We start from the raw sequence: 22,096 nt of genomic DNA, 5'->3' as shown, positions 1-22,096 counted from the left end.
AAAAGTCTCAGAAATCCACAGGGGCAGTTCTACCCTGTAGGGTCGACATGAGCTGGAATTGGCTTGATGGCATTGAGGTTAGTTTTGGGTTTTGTTTTTCTTCTTTCTCTCCTGACACTAGACTGCTGTAGCTGCCTGTCTGTCTAACACGTTCTTGAATATCTGCTAGACTCTCAGAGTTAGCACGTCCAAAGCTGAGCCTCCTCTCCTATACTCCCGAACCTATGGTCTTCCTTTTGGCATCTCCATCCTGCCAAAAACATGAGCTCTGTCATCATAACATATCCAGAATCAGACTTCTTCCCACTGTGCTTCACTCTCGCTGCCATTGTCCAAGCTGCCCTCATCGATCTCTCGCTGGGGCTACTAAAATGTCTTCTAGCAGGTTTCCCTGCTCCCACGTGTGCCCACTACAGCGCTTTCTTAAAATTAAAATAGTACTCAGAGCATTTCTATTGAAGCATGTCACACAATGCTTCTCTTTTGATTAAAACCCTTCCTAAGCTCACTCCACCCACCCCACCCCTCTCTGCTGCCCCGCTTGTCTCAGAGTCAGAGCCACAGTCTATATGATCTGAACTCTGCTTTGCACATCTTGACCTTGTCCTTTCTTGACTATAAGCTGCACACATTCGAACGGGACTGTGCCCCCATTGTTTTCTCTGCCAGGAAAAGTTCTTCTCCCAGCCAGCTCTCCTATCTTCTTTGCATATATGATGGGATAGTCACTTCCCAACAAAGCCTATTAGAAATTGAAACCCACTTGTCTATCCCCTTCCCCTCCCCCTTACCCGGCTCAGTTTCTTTCCCATAAGGTTTGTCTCTTTGTAACATATGTGTGTTATGCAGGTGGAGTGCTAGTGCCCTGTAGCTGTGCCTTCTCCCACCCCTCCCCACCAAGTTCCAGATGTCAGTGTCTGATGATGTATTCGGCCCTTGGTAAATATTTCTTGAATGAAGGAAAATGCTGATCGGTTGTCGCGGGTACCGTTCAGTCAGTTTGCACTCGTTGCAGCCCCGTGTCCAGTCCTGTGCCATCCTCAGTTTCCTATCTCAGAAACCGTATAGAACCAACTGTCTGGGGGACGGATTAAATGTTTCAGTTTCCACTTGCTTTCAGGTACTTCTGTCCGGCCATGTTTGGATTCTCCGAAGCACTGGCTGGAGCTGTTCTAGTAGGGACGGGCAGCCTTGCTGTCAGACAGAGTGCATTGTCAAGTAGCTTGTGGCAGAGGTAGTTAGGTTAAAATACGACACCTTATGATTTGTGATCATTCTTTTGACCCATTTCAAATTTGTTCCTGCTTTTAATATTTTCTACTGTCTTTTCAATTAAGGATTTTTTCTCTGTTTCATTTTGTCGTTGCTGTTGAAGTTTTTTGTTTTGTATGTTTTTCTGTAACTGGCATCCACGATAGGTAAATCTGTAAATACAGTAACTGGATTAATAATTTTCCTAGCGGCATGCATGGCAGGGCAGGTTGGTGGAGAAGTGGGGAGCTAACAACAATGAGCACAAGAAAGAGGAACACATTCTGAAATTGATGTGGTGATGATTGTACAACTCTTTTTAATGTGATTGAGCTATTGTACGATATGGGAATTATATGCCAATAAGACTATTAAACATATAGTAATTGACAAGAAAAAGTAAGAGCACTCATCTGATATTACTTCTTGGTTACATGACTTTGAAATGCTAGCAGTTTTTAACATCTAGATTTTTCCCCAGCACAAACGTGTACGAAATTATATGTATAGCGTTCCAGAACCAGCACTTTTTGTTTTTCCAGGTTTTTGTTGCAATTTTTACTTAATGCCACTGAAATATAAAATGAAAAATGGTTGAAATGGCAAATTTTAGCACAGTAATTTGTTTAGTTATGATTATTAAAGTTTGATTTTACAGTTATATAATACCACTTTTTTCTGGCACCTGAAAATGGATAATAATCAGGCCTGACCTTCCTCGTTAGTCACATACATAGGAAATGGGTTGGATCTCTTATTTTGAGTTCAAAATGGCTTTGAGGTATCAGCGCAGTCTGGGCAGCTAATCTTCAGTGTGCCCCTGATGTGAGTTAGGCCTCCCGCCAGCAGGACCGCAGCCTCTTTACCCTCCCAGGCGAGCCAGTTCACTCCACAGGTTGGCCTTGTCTGCTTGGAAAGGCCAGAGGTTAGGGGGAGCCGTGCTCAAATGCAAACCTCAAGAGTTAACTTAACCTTTCATACACAGTTTAACTCCTTCTAGGCAAGAGATTATCGCTAGAAAGGCTAAATCATCTCAAATGTGATCAAGAATTCAAATGTCTTTGCCTGTTTTTCTTTGACGCTTACATTCACAGGTTGATTTCACTTGGGGTGATTATTTCATTGTTGCAGAAGGGAGAGAAGATTTTAGATTTTTTCTTAAAACCAGGAAAGTTTTTATTTTTGCCCACCTCTGTCAGTTTCTGTGTTTATTGAATGTATCCATTTCTCTTGTTTGCATTAAAATTTGTGTTGAAGTAACCAGCTTAACTTCTCAGTAATGATAGTCTGCTTGCTTCCTATCCCTTTTTTTCAGTTTAGCAATATTAGTATTTTTAACGAACCTGTTATGATGGGGGGAAAACATAACAGTTGTACTTTTCATTGTTGTAATCTTAATGATTGACAACCGTTTGGGAAAATAATTTCTCTATCTGTATCATGTTCCATAATAACTATTAACATTGGCCTGATTCTATTTGATTCTGTTACTGAGCATGATGTTAGCAGAGAGATGCTGTAAGTCATGGCTCTGGGAACAGAATCCTAATTCCAGACAATCTATGTTCTCTCTCCATTGCTAACAATTCGCTCCGCCACCTTGAATGAGTTTCTCACCCACTCTGCCTGTGAGGTACAGCAAGCAGAGGAGCTGCTTACCTTGTTTCTCAAAAAACCAGACTCACTGCTGAGTCAATCCTCACTCTACAGGACAGAGTACAACTGCCCCTGTGGGTGTCTAAGACTGGAAATCTTTATGGGAACAGAAAACCTCATCTTTCTCCCTCAGAGTAATTGTTGGTTTTTGAACTGCTGACCTTGAGGTTAGCAGCCTAACGTGTAACCCACTATGCTACCATGGCACCTTTTATCTTGTTTACTGTTAATTATAAAGCCCAGATGCGAGGTAAAGCATAGTGAAAACTGTAATAACTGGAGAAATGTTTGTGATGCCTAGAATTTTGGTCTCCTTTCACATAAGCTTACGCTGAGCAGGAATGTCTTGCCTCCTGTTGTCATGTGTCGGGCTACTAATTGCAAAGTCAGCAGTCGAGAACACCAACCCCTCTGAGGGAGACAATGAGTCTTTCCATTCCTGTCAAGATTTACAGCCTTGCTGTGCTCCTCCGATAGGGTCGCTTTGAGTTGGAATCAACTTGGAGGCATTGAGTTTGGTTTGGGCTTAGTATTTTTTACACTTTGTTCCAAAGGGAGGAAAACTAACAAATGTGTGCTATGTGGTAAGCAGTGTTGCTAGATTCTTCAAAGGCACCTTAAGTCTCCACCTAACATTTCCAGACAAGGGAACATAGAATCAGAACTGTTAATTTACATATTCTTTATTTCAAACAAAGAATGAGTGTCAGAGTCAGGCCATGACCCTAGATCATTGTGAGTTTTCTAGGCTGAGTTTTATCAGGAGAGTTTTCTGAAGATTCTGAATGGCACAGGTACTGACTGACCATGTAAAAAATGTTTTTTTAAGTCTGCTAACTTTCTAGTTATTTTACATCTCCTGTCATTGATTTTGTTCTAGGATGTTGGCAAAGGATGAGCTGGTGATCATACTTGAGAAGTGTTTCACTGTTTTTAAGTCCTCTTCTGGAAAACAGTTTGGCAGCACAGCACAGAGAATAGAGGATTTCCTGGCCCAGTTTCAGAGCCTTGATGGTGAGAGTAAACTATCCTGCCATTTCTACTCGTTGTGGTAGTCGCTTAGCTAACGCGACGTGGAAACCCCGCTGTCCTACATGCTGCGAGATGAAGAGATAAAGTAGTTCACGAGCAGTCTGTGTGCCGTGCCTCTGTATCACATCTTGGCAATCACAAATAGTCCAATGTTTCTCTTCCAAATTTGGTTTAAACAACGAAGAGCCTTAAATCGACTGGGGGAAAAATATTTTTCCAGATGAGCAGTTTGGAAGACTTACCTAAAAAAATAGAGATTGAAGCATGTAGCAGGGCTTTATAATTAAGGACTCCTTTTAGATGTTGTGCTGTTTTTTTCCTTAAGCATTTCATCAAGTTCTTTGTAGATTTCAGAAAGACTGCATAAATCATTTGTAAGCCTGAAAAATTAATAGCTGTGAGCTGCTTTCACAGCATTGAGGCTCATTGGTATGCTGATTACCAAAATATGCACGAGGCTTTCTCTAATCGGGTTTACAAAAGCTTGAATCTTTCTGTCATAAATGATCTGCAGCAGCCTGGCCCTCATCAGGGCTGGAGGGCTGTTGTTTCCTTTCTTGAATATGACCTCCACATGAGCATTGTATCTGCTGAATGCTGGGTGGGGGTGGGGTGGGGGGGCTAACTATATGTATGCAGCTATGTTCCCTACTGCTTAGGTCTTTGTTGATTGGTGCACTCTGGGTTGATAGTGCTCATTGACTTTTCATGGGTTCTCGTCTTGCTCTAGTACCAGAGTCTAGTATTTTTTGGTAGAACAAAAACATATGCTATGTACCTATTACTTTTCCACTATTTAAAAAAAATGGACTAGCATCTGAGGGAAGAGGCAGTTTGGTGTATGAGCACATCAATTGGACGTGACATGGTAAAAAATATCTGCAACGTGTCTGTTAGTCCTTTCTTGTTTGGCAAGTGATCCTTTAGATTTAAGAAAATACTATTGCTCCCAATAAAATGGTTTTAAAAAAAAGAAAGACTTTTGCTAAAATCCCTCCCCTGTCTTTACATGACTGCAATGCTAAGGATCTGCTGAATTCAGTCAGTGGATGAGGAAAGAGATAGTTTGCCTGACTGAGTTGCATGAGCAGGCCGACTGAGGGACCAAAGGGCTATACTTGGCATTGCTCTTTTGCCTGCTGCAGCATGAGTTAAACTTCTTTTCATATCATGAAAATATAGAGGTTAGATTCCAGCTTCGGGCAAAAACTGAAGCCAAGGAAGAAGTAACTTGATTGAGGTCTCACAGCTACCTAGTGGTAGCACCTGGATTAGTGAGTGCCCACTTCTCTTAACCACCATATCAGTGTTTTTTTTTAAATCGTTTTATTAGAGGCTCATACAACTCTTATCACAATCCATACATACATCAATTGTGTAAAGCACATTTGTACATTCATGGCCCTCATAATTCTCAAAACATTTGTCCTCCACTTAAGCCCTCGGCATTGGGTCCTCATTTTCCCCCTCCCTCCCCGCTCCCCCCTCCCTCATGAGCCCTTGATAATTTATAAATTATTATTTTGTCATATCTTGCCCTGTCCTACATCTCCCTTCACCCACTTTTCTGTTGTCTGTCCCCCAGGGAGGAGGTCACATATAGTTCCTTATAATCGGTTTCCTCTTTCCAACCCACTCTCCCTCTGCCCTTTATTTTTTTCTAACTGATTCACAATTTCCATCTTCTCTAATTGGTCACTGAACCAGCAGGAGGCCACCCTTAAGAGCATAAATAGGTGTCTTAGTTATATATTGCTTCTCTAACAAAAATACTATGAATGAATGACTTTAGCAAACAAATTTATTTTCTTACAGTCTGGGAGGTTGGAAGTCTAAATTCAGAGGGCCAGTTCAAGGAACAGTCTTACTCTGGGGGCTCTGGGAAAGGTCCTATGTCAGCCTCATAGGAGCTCTCCCTGTGTCTTGGCATCAATCTTCCTTGAATTCTAGGAGGTTCCTAGCAAAGGAAACCTGCCCTCAAAGGGTGCGCTCCACTCGCGGCTCTTTGTTGGTGGTGGTGGTGGTGGATCGCTCCCTCTGCTCACTTCTCTCGCTCTCTCCTTTTATCTCTTTTAAGACCAGAGTTATCGGCCACCCCCAGGGAAACTTCCCTTACATTGGAGCAGGGCTATGGTGGGATTAAGGGTATTGCTTTCCACCCTTAATCCTCTTATTGGTTTATCACATCATGGGGGATCCCCACCTAGTGACAATTTTGCATAGCTGCCATCACGTAACTGCCAAACCACTGCGACCCATAACCCAGCCAAGTTGACACATAATTTTGGGGGGATACAATCCATGACATGGAGTAAAATGACTTAAAGGACTAGTAGATAAAATTCAGTCTTTTACAAAATGAGGCTCCAAAAATTTTTGTACAAAAAGAAACCATAGACACTATAGTAATTTAAATTAGAACTCATGAAACAGCCTACTGAACAAATTCTGTGATGCATGGGCCACCACCAAGTAAGGGAATATAGCATTTAGAAATGGGGAAGTCAGATTAAGATGATTAAAAGCCTAAAGAATAAAGAATTTCATAAATTGAGCTAAAATCATTATCTTGAATAAATATGTGTTTAAAATGATACATTGCTAATGATAGCTAGTTAGATAAATGCCATTGAATCAGCTCTCACTGTTGGCAACCTATGCGCAACAGGATGAAACATTGCCTACCCTGCATTCGCCTCTTGGTTGCTGGCAAGTCTGAGCCTATTTTTGCAGCTGTTCTGCAAATCCATCTCAACAGAGGTCTCCTTCATCCTCTCTGCTGGCATTCCCTCACCAGAGATGATGCCCTGTCAAACTGATCCCTCCTCATGTCCAAAGCAGCGAGTTGGACAGTGTACTGTTATGAACTGTAAGGTTGTCTGTCAGTGGCTGGTTTTTGGATGTAAAACCCCGAGTCTTTTTTCTTAGTCTGGAGACCCCATTGAAACCTGTCCATGATGAGTTGAAAAAGCAGTGGCATACCTTCTAGCCTTACAGCAACCCAGAAATCACCACAGTACAGCAAATGAGTAGAAGGTGGTGGCTAATAAGAAAGTGAAAGGAAACATCTTCCCACCTTGAACAAGTAGAAGTATTTGGCTATATGCCATCTCTGGTTCCTTCATCTTAGAGAATAGACTTAAAATTACAGTTGGTAGAATCAAATTAGACTTGGTAGTATCAAATTAGACTTACTAACTTATTTTTAAGGTTCTGCTACATGTTTAGTGAAGCGAGAAGTATTTATTAGATATTTTAATCCTAAATTAAATCTTTCTTAAACAGGAATTATTGATGACAAAAAGAATGATTTTTTCAGAATGATGCAGGTTTTCCAGCTGAATCGCACTACTTTAGAGTTAGACAAAACAAGCCAGTTGAACATGAAGTTCCTAAAACCTGCTCTGCACTAGGAAGAGAACATGAGAGTCTCGTGCTCTCAGAAGAAGTATAGCTAGCTACCCATTTTACTTGCTGTGATTTTCTGTTCCCTTTGCCAAAGAGCCATGTTACAGTTCATGTTTCAGTGGCTTATGCCAAAACGTAATAGCACCCTTTTCAGATTCAAAGTTTATTTCAAAAATAGTTTGTGAATTGCATGATCTAGGCCACTCTAGATCTGGGGTGTATTATAATGTTGGTATAATGGAAATAACACAATTTTAGTTTAGTTTTCTTTGGCTGTTTATAACCACAAAAAAGTTATTCTGTTTTACTAGTTTGGGAACCTTTGTTTTTTATTCATGGTGGTAGATTCAGTAGGTGATTTGACGCCCTCACTACAGCATGAATTATATAATGTTTATTGACCTTCTACTTCTAGAAGAACTAAATCATTGTGCTTGATAGAACCTTGCCACATTTGGAAAAAAGAGGAAACGTTTCTTTTCCTTAGATTAGCAGATGTGTTTGTTCTCTGGGCTTGAATGGATTTTCCCAAATTGCGGTATATTGATTTTATATTAACAAGCAGAAGCCAGAGAGGAAGAAGATGCCTCTGGGTCACAGCCAAAGGGACTTCAGAAGACAGACCTCTACCATCTTCAGAAGGTCAGGCCGCTTTCTTTTCCGTCCAAATATACTCTGTTGCGCTCCCTTTTTCACGTGTGTTCTTGATGCGCTGTGCCCGAATGTATCTATTGTGATTTCAAAGCACAACCAGGAACAAAGCTAGTCACTCGCTTCTAAACTTCACATCCTGTGTATCCCAGTGCCATCCTCACTGCATGTATGCAGCCTGGAGAGCTCACAGGCCAGCGCAGCGGGAAGCAGTTCGGGTCTGAAAGGCACAGACAAAATGAGCTAGAGAGAATTAAACAGCAATGAGGGGAGATGGAGATGTGTAGAAAGGGAATCTTTATTTGGCATGTTTGTTCATTCTTACCAAACTGATTCAAAAGTATTTAGTTCATTCATTTTAGCGAGTTACCTGCTTGGTTTTTGTGCACGCCTATTCACTGTAGAACTGGTCTTGCGCCAGTCTGTCTTTGTCAGGTGTTCTAACTTCATGAGGTAGGTTGGCAAAGTAAAGAACTCTGCGTACCGTGATACTAAGTTATGATAAATATAGAGTAAAATTTCCATCTCAGGGAGACAAAAACGGAATTGATTTGGTTAGTGTGATACAAAGCACAGTGCTTTTTCCTTCTTGTAAGTTCTTTGTTCAAATGAATTGCTGGAATATTGAGCACTCTCGCCTTTTAACTCAGTACCAAAGCGAACCACCCTTTTTCACCTTCCCTGTAAATTCCCTTGGTTTGTGTTTGAAGTAAAACATCTGGAAAGAAAGATTCTTTCCAGACCTTAAGTCAAAACAAACAGAGCTCACCCTGGTCTGGTTTTCTCTGCACACCCTTTCTTACGGACAGTCGTTGAACTGCCTCTCCTAGCAGGGTTCTCCGCTATGGGAGGGGAGGTTTTTCCTCAGAATTGCAATATAATGTACATTCTTTTGTCTGCAGTCCTTGTTGGAAATGAAGGAATTAAGAAGAACAAGTAAGAAGCAAAATAAATTTGAAGTGCTCAGAGATAAAGTTGTGGATTTCGTTGACAGTCTTGTGAGGTGAGTCTGTTGCTTGTATGAGCTAAAAATCTTACTGTTTTTCCCAGCGGCACTGATATAATAGCCACTGGATAGCCACCCAAGAGCTTGTCCTCCTACATCAGACTTTAAGGCATTCTGATTCCTCCATTGAGTTTAGAATTATAGTTTTGATTCCTTTCATTCTTATTAAAATAGCTAATCAGATGACTTAGTTCAGCCTCTTTACTCCCAGTTGAAGATCATAGGATTAAATTTGATCTAGTTCATGAGGCCTGAAGAGGGCTCTTGGGGACAAGGGCACAGAGCATCTTTCTAATAGCATCAGAATGAGTGCACTTGCACCTCACTTTGTCTTTGCTTGGGGTAGTACTGACTCTGGGTTAATCCCTGAAACCAGACGGAGCAGACTAATCACGCTGCCCTGCTTTGTCCTGAATACAGGACTTCTTGAATACAAATAGCGTAGCGCGTTCTCAGCGTGAAATTCTTTTAATTGTTTTATTAGGGCTCATACAACTCCTATCACAATCCATACATACATCAGTTGTGTAAAGCACATTTGTACATTCATTGCCCTCATCATTCTCAAAACATTTGCTCTCCACTTAAGCCCCTGGCATCAGCTCCTCATTTTTTCCCCTCCCTCCCTGCTCCCCCCTCCGTCATGAACCTTTGATAATTTATTATTATTTTGTCCAGCATGAAATTCTTGTTGAGAAATGTACTCATAGCAAATTTAGAAATCAACCAGTTCTGCCTGTATTTTAAAATGATTCCTTTTTGAAATCCAAATCACGTTGATTCGTGGATTTAGTAAAACACACACAAAAGAAACAGCTTTTGTGTAGCTATATAAATCCACTCACTTATGCTTCCTTTCAGGCATTTGGGAGATACTGGGGTCCTGGGAGGGTTATCATGAGAAGCTTGCACACACAAAAATATTTAATAGTTAAAATGTAGAAAGAAATTATTATTTATCATTGCTTGTTCTGTTTTAAATGTAGTTTTCCAACCCAACAGCAGGCTAGGCACTAAACAGGACAAAGTACTGAAAAGATAGCAGTTTGGTCATTAAAAAAAAAGAAGGGTGTTTTTTTTATATAGAGTACATGTCCTTCCTGAAAGGGAAAAAATTCATCTTCCTGGACAAATTTGGCGCACAGTCATTGTTCCAAGTCATCGGGGAGAAATTATCAGTGCCAAGAGGGAGGCCCGTGGTGCTCAACTACGTGTGACCAAAGGAAAGTTATGGAGCAAGCAATGTATTATACAGAAGTGATGCCCTGCAGTCTTGAATTGACCTCTCAGCCTGAAGTTGCCCTTTACAACTCATAGAGCTAACCTTGCCCCATTATCCTTTCTAGCCCCAAGTCCTGGCTTTTCCCTGAGTGGATGAGGCCCACAGGTAACTCAGTAGCTACTCAGTGATCTACTGCCAATCTAAGCTTTGACTCTACTGCTGTGAGTCACTTGGCATGTTTGAATCATTTGCTCGTGCTGCTTCTTGATATTTCCCCGAGGCCTGTATTCAGACATTAAAGTGTGTTAATCCCTGAAATTCCTGTGTGTGGATCTAGCCACGTGTCTGATCTTTTCAGTTCTAGCTCCATACTAAAGGTTTTCTTAGTAGAATGTTCAGTATAAGGCTAGTCACTGTTTTCTTTATGGCTGATTCTGCAGAAAGGCTCTAAGTTTTCGGGAGCAGCACCATATATACAGCCCTAGGTCTATGGCACCACTCTTGCTTCGACGGCTGTCCTTATCCAGGACTAGCCCTATTGTCCTCATCACATATTATGGTGATTCCTTTATTACACTCAGGTTTGGCTCCTATAGAATTGTTCAGTGTCGAGTGCTGTCCAATGTGATCTTGTGTATACTCAGCTATTCAAAATAGCTTTCTTTAAAAACCCTGTGCTTGTCAAGTAGCCAAGTAGAAAATGGTTCCCCTTGTCGCTCCATTTCTGTGTACTTGGTTAAATGTTGTATTGTGAAATCACAAAACTCTTCCATAATAGGATTTACTCTGTTTACCAAGATTATCTAATCCAGGAGAGAAGAGATTCGTGTGGTAGCATGCCAGAGCCAAAAGGGACCTGAGAAGTCATATGGCAGCCAAAGCCCAGAAGAGGCTATGACCTGGGAAGGGTCATACAGCTTTATCAAGAGGCTTTGTCCACTTCACACTTCCCACAAGGGCCATGTCAGAGTTGTTTAAGCAGAGCTTAGAGTTGACTGGGAAAAAGATATCTAGTTTAAAGATAAATATAAGCAGTGAATATAAGGAGGCATGTTTTACAGTGTACGAGGAACTGTTGGAAATGGTGTTTTCATGCCAGTTTCGGTTGTGTAGTCCTGAAGCCTAAGTGCTCCTGCCCCTGCCCTCAGAGCTACCTCTCTTGAGGAGAAGTAATTGTCTCGTTTGTACACTCGGGCCTGAATCCAAATGAGCATCATGCTATGCTTCAATGCCAGACTCATTGCTATTTCTTGTCACAGCACCCAAGTACATTGATATGCCAAGCTCTGGGTCTGCTCCCCGCAAACCAAACCCTCTACTAAAGAGTCTGCTGTAACATGTAGCAACCCTCTAGTGCAGTGGTTCTCACCTGCCTCGTGTCGGGACCCTTTCATATAGTCCCTCATGTTGTGGTGACCCCAGCCATAAAATTATTTTCATTGCTACTTCATAACTGTAATTTTGCTACTGTTGAATCAGGCGACCCCTGTGAAAGAAAGGGTCACTTGACCCCCAAAGTGGTTTCGACCCACAGGTTGAGAAGCGCTACTCTACGGTTTCCAAGGCTTTGTAAACCTTTTCGGGAGCAGGACAAACATCTTTTTCCTGAGGACGATCTAGTGGGTGTGAACAACTGACCTGTGTCAGCTAGTTCAAGTGTCACCAGGTCTGCATTTGGACAGGAATTCTAATGATTTCTCTGATGTTGGGTTGAGAGATTTAGCATTTGCTGCATTCTGAGGTAAAAAAAAAAATCTAAGGATAAAAAGAGCTTTAGAGGTATTATTTCCATGAGAGAGATCAATTCAAACATGCTTTATGATGCAAAATTGTTTCCTAAACTTTTATGTCATGGCCTGATGCCACTTGCTATGACAATCAAGTGTGGACATTGCAAGTTTCTAAATAGTTTAAGCAACTCATTAATCCTGTCAGACAATACTCATTAGTGCTTTAATTCTATCTTAAAGAGTTTGAACCAAAATGTAGTGTGTAGTAATTGTGGGCTAAGTTGCACTGGACTTAATGTATGCGTTTGGGTTGGTTTTGGTGGTGATTGATTTTGCTTTTTAAATAAATTGTTCAATCTTCTACAGAGGATTGACGAAAACGTTATATTGAAAATTAACCTGTGTCTCAATGCTGGTAATCTGACTTTGGCTGTTCCAGAGAATTCCTTCTGCCTCCAGAGACACAGCCACTGCATGAGGTGGTGTATTTCAGTGCTGCCCATACCCTACGAGAGCACTTAAATGCTGCTCCGAGAATCGCCCTCCACACTGCCCTCAACAACCCTTACTATTATCTCAAGGTAAGAAACCAGTTCATTTCTGATAGTTCAGATCAGACTACAGTTGTTTTAGTAACTTTAGTATTTTCTGCTTTCTTTTGAGGTTTCTCAGTTTTGTTTTGTCATATTTCTTGGATTCTTTGTAGTCTGTATGATTTTCTGTTTCAGAAATTCAGAATAGGTAAATCTATAAAGATAGTAACTGGATTAATAAGTACGTAGGGGAGTTTCAGGGGAAGTTTGGGGGAAATGGGAAGCTAACAATGAGTACAAGAAGAAAATGTTCTGAAATTGATTGTGGTGATGATTGCACAAGTCTTGTTAATATGATCGATGAAAATTGTCTGATATGCCCATAGAATTTTTTAATGCTGTACATTTGCACTTCTAATTAATGAGCAGACTTGGCAGCTTCTTCCATATATATTCCTATTTTAGACCCATTTTGACCATATAGAATAGAAACCATACAGCCTTCATGTGACAAAACCAGGTCATAGATACTAAGACTCAAGAGTATAATGCTGGGACTCTGAGGAAATAGGCACAACGGCAGATAATGGGCCAAGCACCAAGGTCCGCTGGTTGTTTCTGACAGAAGTATTATGGGATTTCATCTTGTACCAAAAACCAAAGAGAGATCTGCTCCGAGCATATCTCTGGAGCTGAATGCAGATGGCCAGCGATGCGCCAGGCTCACTCTGGTATGGTGTGCTGCAGCTGGGCCACTGTGTCAACTCCATCTACGTTCGCCAATCCCCACAAATTCTTCTTTAGACAGATTATTCCTGCTCATGACAATTCTGAATCTTAAACAGTAGCTTTCTCATACAAGAAAAAATGATTATATTAAGCAATTCTGGAAGCTGTTATTGGCAAACGTGAAATAATTTGGGAAGCATAGGCATCTAGATCTTGCCACAAAGGATACTTAAGAAGCGATTGCATCAAAGCAGTGAGGAGAGGAGTGAACTGGCTTCCTATTGGAGAAGGGCACACATAGTTTTCAAAGATGTGACGGTGGGGAACTTGATTAAGAACGCTTCTTGGGTAACAGTGGTTCACCTAATATACTTCTCTAGGTAGGTGTGGAGGATATATTAGAATCTCAAGGTAATAAGTTGTTCCTCAGTAAAAACCAGGGATTTGTAGATACTGATGGATTTTGTTGAATTTAGGATTTGCAGTGTTGACGGAACCATATTTTGTCTGACAGACCTTTGTGGTGTTATGCTGGTATTTGCTAAATTAGCAGTTGCTAGAATTCAAATTATTGAAAAGTCACAAAGAATTCCACACTCTTTTCAATATAATCGAATATATTGGGCCCCAGAAATGAGCAGTTCGTGATTAAAATGAAAACTGTGTCTGATTGGAGACATACTCTCTAGTGACTAGGAGCTAGAGGGATTAGGACCTGATCCTAAATAAGAACTAAGTGGTGAGGAGTAACTGCAGTTCAGTTACCACAGGGCATTTAGAAACCAAATTCATTACATATAATGAATTACTAAATTTAGTGTTCATTAGTATCTGACTTTGTTCTTAATCGTTTCTAAAAAGTAGTGATCTTACTGTTATTTTCAGAATGAAGCTCTCAAGAGTGAAGAAGGCTGCATTCCAAATATCGCACCAGACATCTGCATCGCATATAAGCTGCACCTTGAGTGTAGCAAGCTGATCAACCTTGTGGACTGGTCAGAGGTAGGTTAGGGAAAATGCCAAGCCATCCATGAAAACGGTCCTGGAATGTGCTTATTCTCTTTGGATTTTGAACTCACCTGTTTTTTCAGTACTGTCTTGTCCTGTGTGCTCCCTCAGGAGACCGCACTAGCTGCGCAAGGGCCGCTCCCACCTCTGCCCCTCGACTCGCCACCCTTCAAGTCAATTCTGAGTTCGTGCCAGGACAAAATGAGTACATGACCTAACCTAGTAGTTAACATCCAGCAAAAGCTACGACATTTAGGTTATGTTATTCCACAGAATAAAGATGTATGAATATTATTAACTAGCACTTCCTTTCAGAGCCTGGGTGGCGTAGTGGTTACATGTTGGATGGCTAACTGCCAGATAAGCAGTTCAATACCACCAGCCTCTGCAAGGGAGAAATATAAAGTTATGGTCTAGGAAACTCACAGGGGCAGTTCTGCCCTGCTGTATAAGGTTATTACGAGCTGGCATCCACTCAGTGACAGTGAGTTGAGTGAGCACTTCCCTTGTTGCATAAGGCATGTAAATATATACATATAAAGTAATAAGTACAAGGAATACTTGGCAAGCCGCTACACATTCTTTAAAGTAACTCTTCTGTCCCTTCTCAAAAGAGTGTTACAAGGATTGGACTCTGTTAAAAGCCCTTTTTAAAAAAATATACACGATTGGCTGCTGCTTTTTTTAAAAAGGGAGCAGGTAGCATTTTCCAGAGACAAGGGAAATACATGAATAGATGCAGGGCTTCCTTTGACTTTTGACTTGGGCTAGGTTTCTTTTCTCTCCACAGATCTTAGATCTTTGAAAAATGACACTGTTCCAATCATGACATTATCTTTTAATGGATAATTGGTTTAACATGATTATCAATTCGTTCTGGAAATCTGAGGTTTGGTTTGATGGGGGAAAGTAAAGTGTTAGCCAGCAGCCCAGTAGTACCTGACCTGACCAGGTTATAGAACCAGCAAAGGAAGCAGAGGACAAGTTGGGCACTTGTAGATTTTTATTTCGTTTCATCTTTTTTAAAGGCCTTTGCAACAGTTGTGACAGCTGCTGAAATGAATGCCAGTTCTACAGCCTCAGAAGAAATGGATGAAATTATCCAGTATCCTTTTAAAACTAGTTGTACATTGTCCATTTACTTATAGTGTCTCTGGATCTTTATTAGATTTATAGACATGTTTACAGATTTATTACTAGTTCGTATTAACCATACCTTTCCAGAGTACTTAAAAAGCAGCTGGCCTGTCTTTCTCAGAACATTAGTGAGTTTGAGCTGCCAACCAGTGTTTAACCCCCTGCTGCAGCACAAGGGCTCATTTCAAAATAAAGGTTTTTTACGTATTTCACCCAAAATGAAATTGACAGTATTAAATTTTCTAGTTTTCTAAGACAGTGTACTTTTAGAGTAAGAGGGTCATTTTTCATGTATTGTGTGTGGGGGTGGTTAGATTCGGTTGAGTTTTAAACATCTTTTCATTTATGTTCTATTGATGCTAGATTGATCACATTGGAGATCTAATCGTGCAGTGGTTTAAGCATTGGGCTGCTAATTGAAAGCTCAAGATGCAGCTGTGTGCTCCCACAAAAATCTCGGAAAACCCTAAGGAACCTGTACTGTAGTCACTATGAATCACAATCAGCTTGAAAACAGTAGGTTGGGTTTCTTTAGGGCTTTGGAGTAAGTTCAATTCAAGAGCATTTATCTGAACTACCTTCAGTATACCAAGTAATATTTTAGCATGGAAAGTTCAGCCTCTTTGTCAAAAAGACTTGGTAAATTTCCTTAGCTACTACCTCCAGTGCTCGGTTTATTAGAGCCGTTTCTGAACTAGAACTTTTAGGATTTATCAAACCCACTAAACAGAAGACTGACCACGTGGCAAGGCTAACATGGGGAGGAGGCTGCTAAGAGGCAAATGAGCAAAGCCAGAAGAGAAAAGGGAAAGTGACTTGTCATGCTTACACATGCTAGCAGGAATCTATTTCTGTAAGAAGAGCACTGTGTAATCCCCAGTGGTGCTGAACCAGAAAATAGACATGTGTTAAACCCAAGCAGGTGTATATCCTAACATCCTTGGAATACTTGGGAATCCATCAATAACACACTGATATTGTGACTAAAAGCCCTCAAAGTTATTACTGTAACTTTCCAAAAGTACTAAATTATAAGTGAATTGTTCTTAAGCATAAGTATTGTATAAATGTAATAAAATTTCTTTTCCCGGGAGTATAAATTATTGCAAATGGTTTAGTAGTTCTCATTACTTCTCTTCCACCGTCTTTTCTTGCATTAGCATTCCTCACTGTACAAAGTTGTACAGTATGTAACTGTGAGAATATCATCAGTCAGTTTCTCCTGGGGACTAACACTGTTCTTACAACTTCTGCTTCCCTTCGCCCTTACAATTTAATGTTCTTCTGCAGGATCACTCGGTGGGCCTTTAGAAATCACAATCCTAAGTAAGGTTAAATGATACCTGGATTGCTTCTATATCCAAAACTCATCAAGATTTATGAGGGGGCTTTACAAAGTTCATAGAAAAATGGAACTGAAAAATACTGGAATTTTCCCAGAAATTTTGAAGCCCCATTGTTTACAAAAAAACCCTAATGCTCAGTATTACTGGTTACTATGAAGAGATTTCTGAGATTATACTTTTAAGACTGTTCACTAACATAAAGGTAAGCGTCATGTCCGTGATAACAGAATGGGCTCTTAAGCATTAAGGACTAACTACCCCAGTATGTAGCACATAAAAATTATTGATGCAATATATTCCAAAAACAGATTGTTAAGATATTGTCAAATCAACAATAGCTGCTGTCAATTCTTGGATGGTTTGGCATATTAAAATTTGATTTCTAAACTTAATCAGAAAATCAACTTCATCCAATTGCTATACGTAGTTAAAACACTTTTATTCACATGGTACCCACCCATCTATCTGTGTATTAAAAAACAAGCACATTAGAAGTAAACTTTTATTCGTTCAACTATAATTCCAGTACTACAAGGGCAGTAAAACAAGGGTACACTGAGGTGTAGGAAGGCAGCAATAAACATCTGTTAAGACTGATAGAATAAATAAAAATTGGCACCCACCCACCCCAAAATCATATAAACCCTTTCTGAAAACCCAAGAAGTCCTGGAATATAGAAATACCCTCCTCTTCCACTATTTCACAGAAAGCACTGTAGGCTATTTGCTTAACACTGTCCTGTTACATTCTAAATTATTAATTGGGTTACAGCTTGTTTGTAGTGCATAATAATAAAAAAAAAAATCACACTAACTTCAGTCTGAAGTATCATTCTACAGTTTTATTTACACAACCAGTGAAAGGCATGTTCTAGAATACCAGCTTTAATCCTTTCAAACATATCGTTAATATAAGGAGCCAAATTGTAATGATACAGCAAATGAGGCCACTGGTATTAATACAGGTAGCGAAAGTCCACATCCATGTGGTACTAACATCAACGAAATTTCCAAAACCAATTGCTGCCTAGGAGTGGTTGCCACTGACGAAAGCTTGAAATAACCTGTATTCACAGGGGGTATTGGCATCGCTGCATGTCATCACTGGGACCTTTTGCAACAACTCAACAAGGACCCAGGCAGCCCACAATAGCAGAAAACGTGATTCATGAAACATCTGTGAGGGGAGAAAAAAAGACAATTAGTACAAGGACCAGGTCAAAATTCAAACAGCAAATCCTCTTTCCATACAGCTCTACCTACGCAAATAACCAAGCTTGTGACGTCTGCTGCCTATTCCTCCTATGTGATTTTTCTCAAAGATTTTGTTAGAATGTTTTTCTAGGCATGAAAATGATAGGTCTCTTCTTTAAATGGTTGTCATGCTTTTAGTTTATACCTTCAGTATTAAATACTTACAACTAGCAGGCTGTTCTCCATATCGTCGCATTATCTGATCATGCGTGAACTTCACAAATGCATCATACTGTTCTATAAACAAAAGCATATATCATTGGTATGATTTATTAAAATGCCTTCCTCAAATTTATCAGAGAAGGTGGGTCATAAAGTTTGTGGGAAAATAAAATTAAACGATAAGGGAATTTTCCTACAATTTTCTGAGGTCCTTAACCCACCCACCTCTGATCCTACTCTGCAAATCCAAAATACATAGTGAAATAATTCTAAATTGACACTTTAATCTGACACTTGCATAGTCTCAGTAATACTAAAACAGTGCCAAATGCAAACAGCACAGAATTAAGTTTTAGCCCAAACCACATATACTATGGGTGGTACTCACTTCCTAACCTCTTAACCAACCGGCTTAAAATAAAAAGCAATCTTGCTGCTTAGGTGGCAATTTACCATAATGAGAGGAAACAGGACAATGAGCACTTAAGATATACAATAATTTCTATATCCAGTAAAATCTGTGGTTTATAATGTAAACAATCTGATTTGGTTACTATACATAAATTTTATTTAGTGCACTTGAAATTACCCTGTAAAATGTATTAATCCCAAACATCAGATTATAAAACTAAAGGTTTGATACTCTAGGGGAAAAAATGATGTATGTGTAACACCAGTTAGATACTTCAAATGTCTAAAGAAATACATTATCAGCATGTACAGCAAGAGCAACCAACACTAAGTACATGAGGGAAGACTGGGTTTCTGGGAAACGAAAACTCATACCTGCAAGTTTTGTATTCAATATTTCTTCATACTCTTCTCGAACTTTCTCTTCACGTTCTTTCAACAAACGTTCACAGATCATCCCAACCTGCCGTAGAGTGAATAAAGGCTGTTCTTTTTTTAATGGCGAAGATGTTGCAGATGAAGTCCCTGTGTGAAAACAAACAGCCCCTGATTTAGTAGTCATCATAGAAGGGACCCTCTAACACAATGGTTCTCAACCTTCCTCATGCCGGGACCCTTTCATACAGTTCCTCATGTGGTGATCCCCTCCCAACCATACAATTATTTTCATTGCTACTTCATAACTGCAATTTTGCTACTGTTATGAATCGGTGACCCCCGTGAAAGGGTCGTTTGACGCCCAAAGGAGTCATAACCCACAGATTGAAAACCGCTGCTCTTACTGGAGATTTCATGTTTTCCTTTCACGTTCATATAAAAGGATTTCTATAAATTTTCACCACAGCAATTCCCAGTCTTAAACATGTTTAATCATTCTATCAAAAGTGTGTGACTAGAAAACCATACCAAAGTAGTTAAAATTAAGTCTAAAGGTGAGCAGAAAGTTACAATTTCTGATTCAAAACTTATAGCAAACAATACAATGATGGGCCCTATTACAAAATCCCCATCTCGTTTCTGATAAATACCATACCATAATGTTTTAGTGACCCATCAACTCTTACAGTAGGAAAAAAGCATCCTTAGCTAAAAGGTTAATTTTACTTGGCCCAGGTTAATAATAAATGTGTATAACTGAGAAGCCAGGATATCCTAACAGGCCACAACAAATTAGGGATTGTTCTACCATCATCTCTCACTGCAACACTCCCTACCCCCAACCCTTAAAGGGATTTTTTTAATATTACTTTTTTTTAAAGGTGAAAACATTGCATGTTTAAGAAAAGTTTTTGAAGAATATGTACTGCATTACCCCATTGGAGAGATACTTACTCAAAAACATTCTGTAATCTAGACACTCATCTCTTGCTGAAGGGAGTGTATTTGTTTTGGGGTTTTGGGGTGTTTTTTTTTAGCATCATGGCCCCACCAATTCCCAGTAAATAAAAGGATTTCTATTATTGTATAAGTAAGCTCCAGCTGTTCAAAATTATGTTACATAGATTTATATTGTAAGCACATTAAGAGTCCTAAAGCAACTAAACCCCTATAGTGTCTGTAAACGTCCTTGGTTAATTAAGCAAAGAAATGCTGCTGGACAAGTATTTTTATACTGATTAATTTCTTGTTGCTGAAACAATGTTTTATGGTAATAAAATTATTAAATTTTAAGACAGCACATTTCTATGATCTGTTAAGGAAAAACACTGTTCATCTTTACATCTTATCTGAATCTGGTATCTCTTAATCCTAATGACGATTGTGTTTTTACATTAACTATGAGCACTTTATGAAAAAAATTCTGACAAACATATACACAGTATTAAGCAAATTTTACAATTAAGAGTTCTTAAAGATCATTAATCTAGTAGCCACTTAGCCTACCAGATAGGATATCCCCTTATAAGAGAATTCTTCTGAAATGCATTCCCCTCTTAAGTACTTCTTAGACACTGAAGGAGCCCTGGTGGTGTAGTGACAGTGATTACACTTTGGGTCACTAACTGCAAGGTCTCCATTTGAAAACGGGGCTTTGTCTGTGAAACCCAACAGTGACCCTGTCCTACAGGGTTGTTATGAGTCAGTACCAACTCAATGGCACAGTGATTTTAGGACGACACTGATTTTTTCCAAAAGCATCATTCCTTACTTCTTCCTAACAAGAACATCTGAAAATAAATAATCTTTTTAGAACTCACGATGATGACAGTCAACATTAAAACACTGGGGCAGTTTTTTTAATACACACCATTCACTATCAGTGATTTCCCCCTGCGCTGTCTCTGGCACTCTCCATTCCTTTCATCACACTGGCTGTGATTAGGGCCACTTAACTATCCTTGTTAGAACTTTATTCTTGTCTATCTCAATACAATACACCCACTTTAGTCCATAGTTAAAGCTCTCACTTTCAAATTCCAAGCTCCTTTAGTTAAGACTGCCAGTTAATTGATCTTCCGTGATGTAAACTGATTATAGGTTTTCCTAATGGAAATGCAGATCCAACAGCAGACACAGGAGAGAAAAACAATTTATGCTGAGCAACTGACTGGCTTTTGATGGTCCTGTGTCAACACAAGTTAATCTTCAAACTTCCCGGTAACACTCCTCAATGTTCTGCCTGAAAGATGTTTGCAAACCACCCCCACCAACAAGAGGAATAGGATCAAAATTTTTTTAGGAATTTACAATAACCAGACAAGTGTACACAGGTATGTATATGTACAGGGATTATAATTATAGCACAATGAGTTTGTCTTACATATGGCCTTTCTGGCTCTGGGTTTGAAAAGAAGTCCATGGTATAGTGACTTAAAACACTAGAGGCTACAAATCATACCATTTATAGAAAGTCTAATTTGGAAAGATTATACAAAGCTATGCATTATATATATATTATATATATGTATATATATAATTCTGGCTCATGGTGACCCTATAAGGCAGATTAGAACTGCTCCACAGGGTTTCCAAGACCATTCATCTTTACAGCAGTAGACAGCCTGTTCTCTGTTGGACTGGCTGTTGGGTCTGAAATGACTGTGTAGTTGGCAGCCCCCGACACTTAACCCACTGCAGGACAAATGCAACCCTCCCCCCCAACCCCCACCAAACACACACATACACACAAACACACACAAGGGGTAATATTTGGGGTCTGTGTTCCCCATAATAGATTATATTTCCTTTCTCCTCTTACATGTATGACTTACCCGGAGAAGCTGGTCCACTGAGGAGAAAGGCATGTGGCTGTGCATCAGATGTACAACACGGATCTGTTTGTTGGAAACTAGTTTCTAAATGTCTTCTCTTCTGCATACGTTTATACTCTTGTTTTATGTTGTACAGAATTTGTTCTAAAAAACAAGATTAAAATTTGGCAAGATAAAAACATTTTTTAAGGATTGGGTTTATAGTTACAATAATTATTTATTTAGTAAACCAATCTACCAAAAATATTCTCTTCAAATAATAATAGAAAACAGACATACAGTGAACCCTCGTTTATCGCGGTTAATCGGTTCTAGACCCTACCGAGATAAATGAAATTCCGCGAAGTA

The 22,096-nt window shown here is 39.7% G+C and overlaps 2 protein-coding genes across 4 annotated transcripts in view; one reads left to right on the top strand and one right to left on the bottom strand.

Annotated features, from left to right (window-relative positions):
* The window catches only part of ORC3 (origin recognition complex subunit 3), a 91,311-nt gene extending 74,848 nt beyond the window's left edge, over positions 1–16,463 (top strand). For 2 of the 3 annotated variants that reach the window (XM_045294333.1, XM_045294335.1), the window contains 7 exons: positions 3,788–3,921; positions 7,910–7,989; positions 8,901–9,001; positions 12,396–12,537; positions 14,104–14,220; positions 15,255–15,331; positions 16,030–16,463. In XM_045294333.1, the coding sequence (XP_045150268.1) occupies positions 3,788–3,921; positions 7,910–7,989; positions 8,901–9,001; positions 12,396–12,537; positions 14,104–14,220; positions 15,255–15,331; positions 16,030–16,138 (760 nt within the window). In that variant the 3' untranslated portion in view covers positions 16,139–16,463. The remainder of the gene's footprint in view (positions 1–3,787; positions 3,922–7,909; positions 7,990–8,900; positions 9,002–12,395; positions 12,538–14,103; positions 14,221–15,254; positions 15,332–16,029) is intronic. The other variant, XM_045294334.1, reaches the window with a different exon arrangement.
* A 1,068-nt stretch (positions 16,464–17,531) lies between these two features.
* On the bottom strand, positions 17,532–21,917 carry AKIRIN2 (akirin 2). Its single transcript, XM_013004062.2, has 4 exons — positions 21,749–21,917; positions 18,912–19,061; positions 18,129–18,200; positions 17,532–17,886 (listed from the first exon to the last, which is right to left on the bottom strand). The coding sequence occupies exons 1-4, from the start codon at positions 21,852–21,854 to the stop codon at positions 17,876–17,878; spliced, it is 339 nt and encodes a 112-aa protein (XP_012859516.1). The 5' UTR covers positions 21,855–21,917; the 3' UTR covers positions 17,532–17,875.
* Between the last annotated feature and the right edge of the window lie 179 nt (positions 21,918–22,096).

Source organism: Echinops telfairi, unplaced genomic scaffold (assembly GCF_000313985.2).
Source record: "Echinops telfairi isolate 266 unplaced genomic scaffold, ASM31398v2 ScPeMD7_3533;HRSCAF=4204_0, whole genome shotgun sequence".
NCBI classification, from domain to species: Eukaryota; Metazoa; Chordata; class Mammalia; order Afrosoricida; family Tenrecidae; genus Echinops; species Echinops telfairi.
Note: the sequence above shows the minus strand (reverse complement) of the source record. Positions and strands in the feature narration are given on the sequence as shown.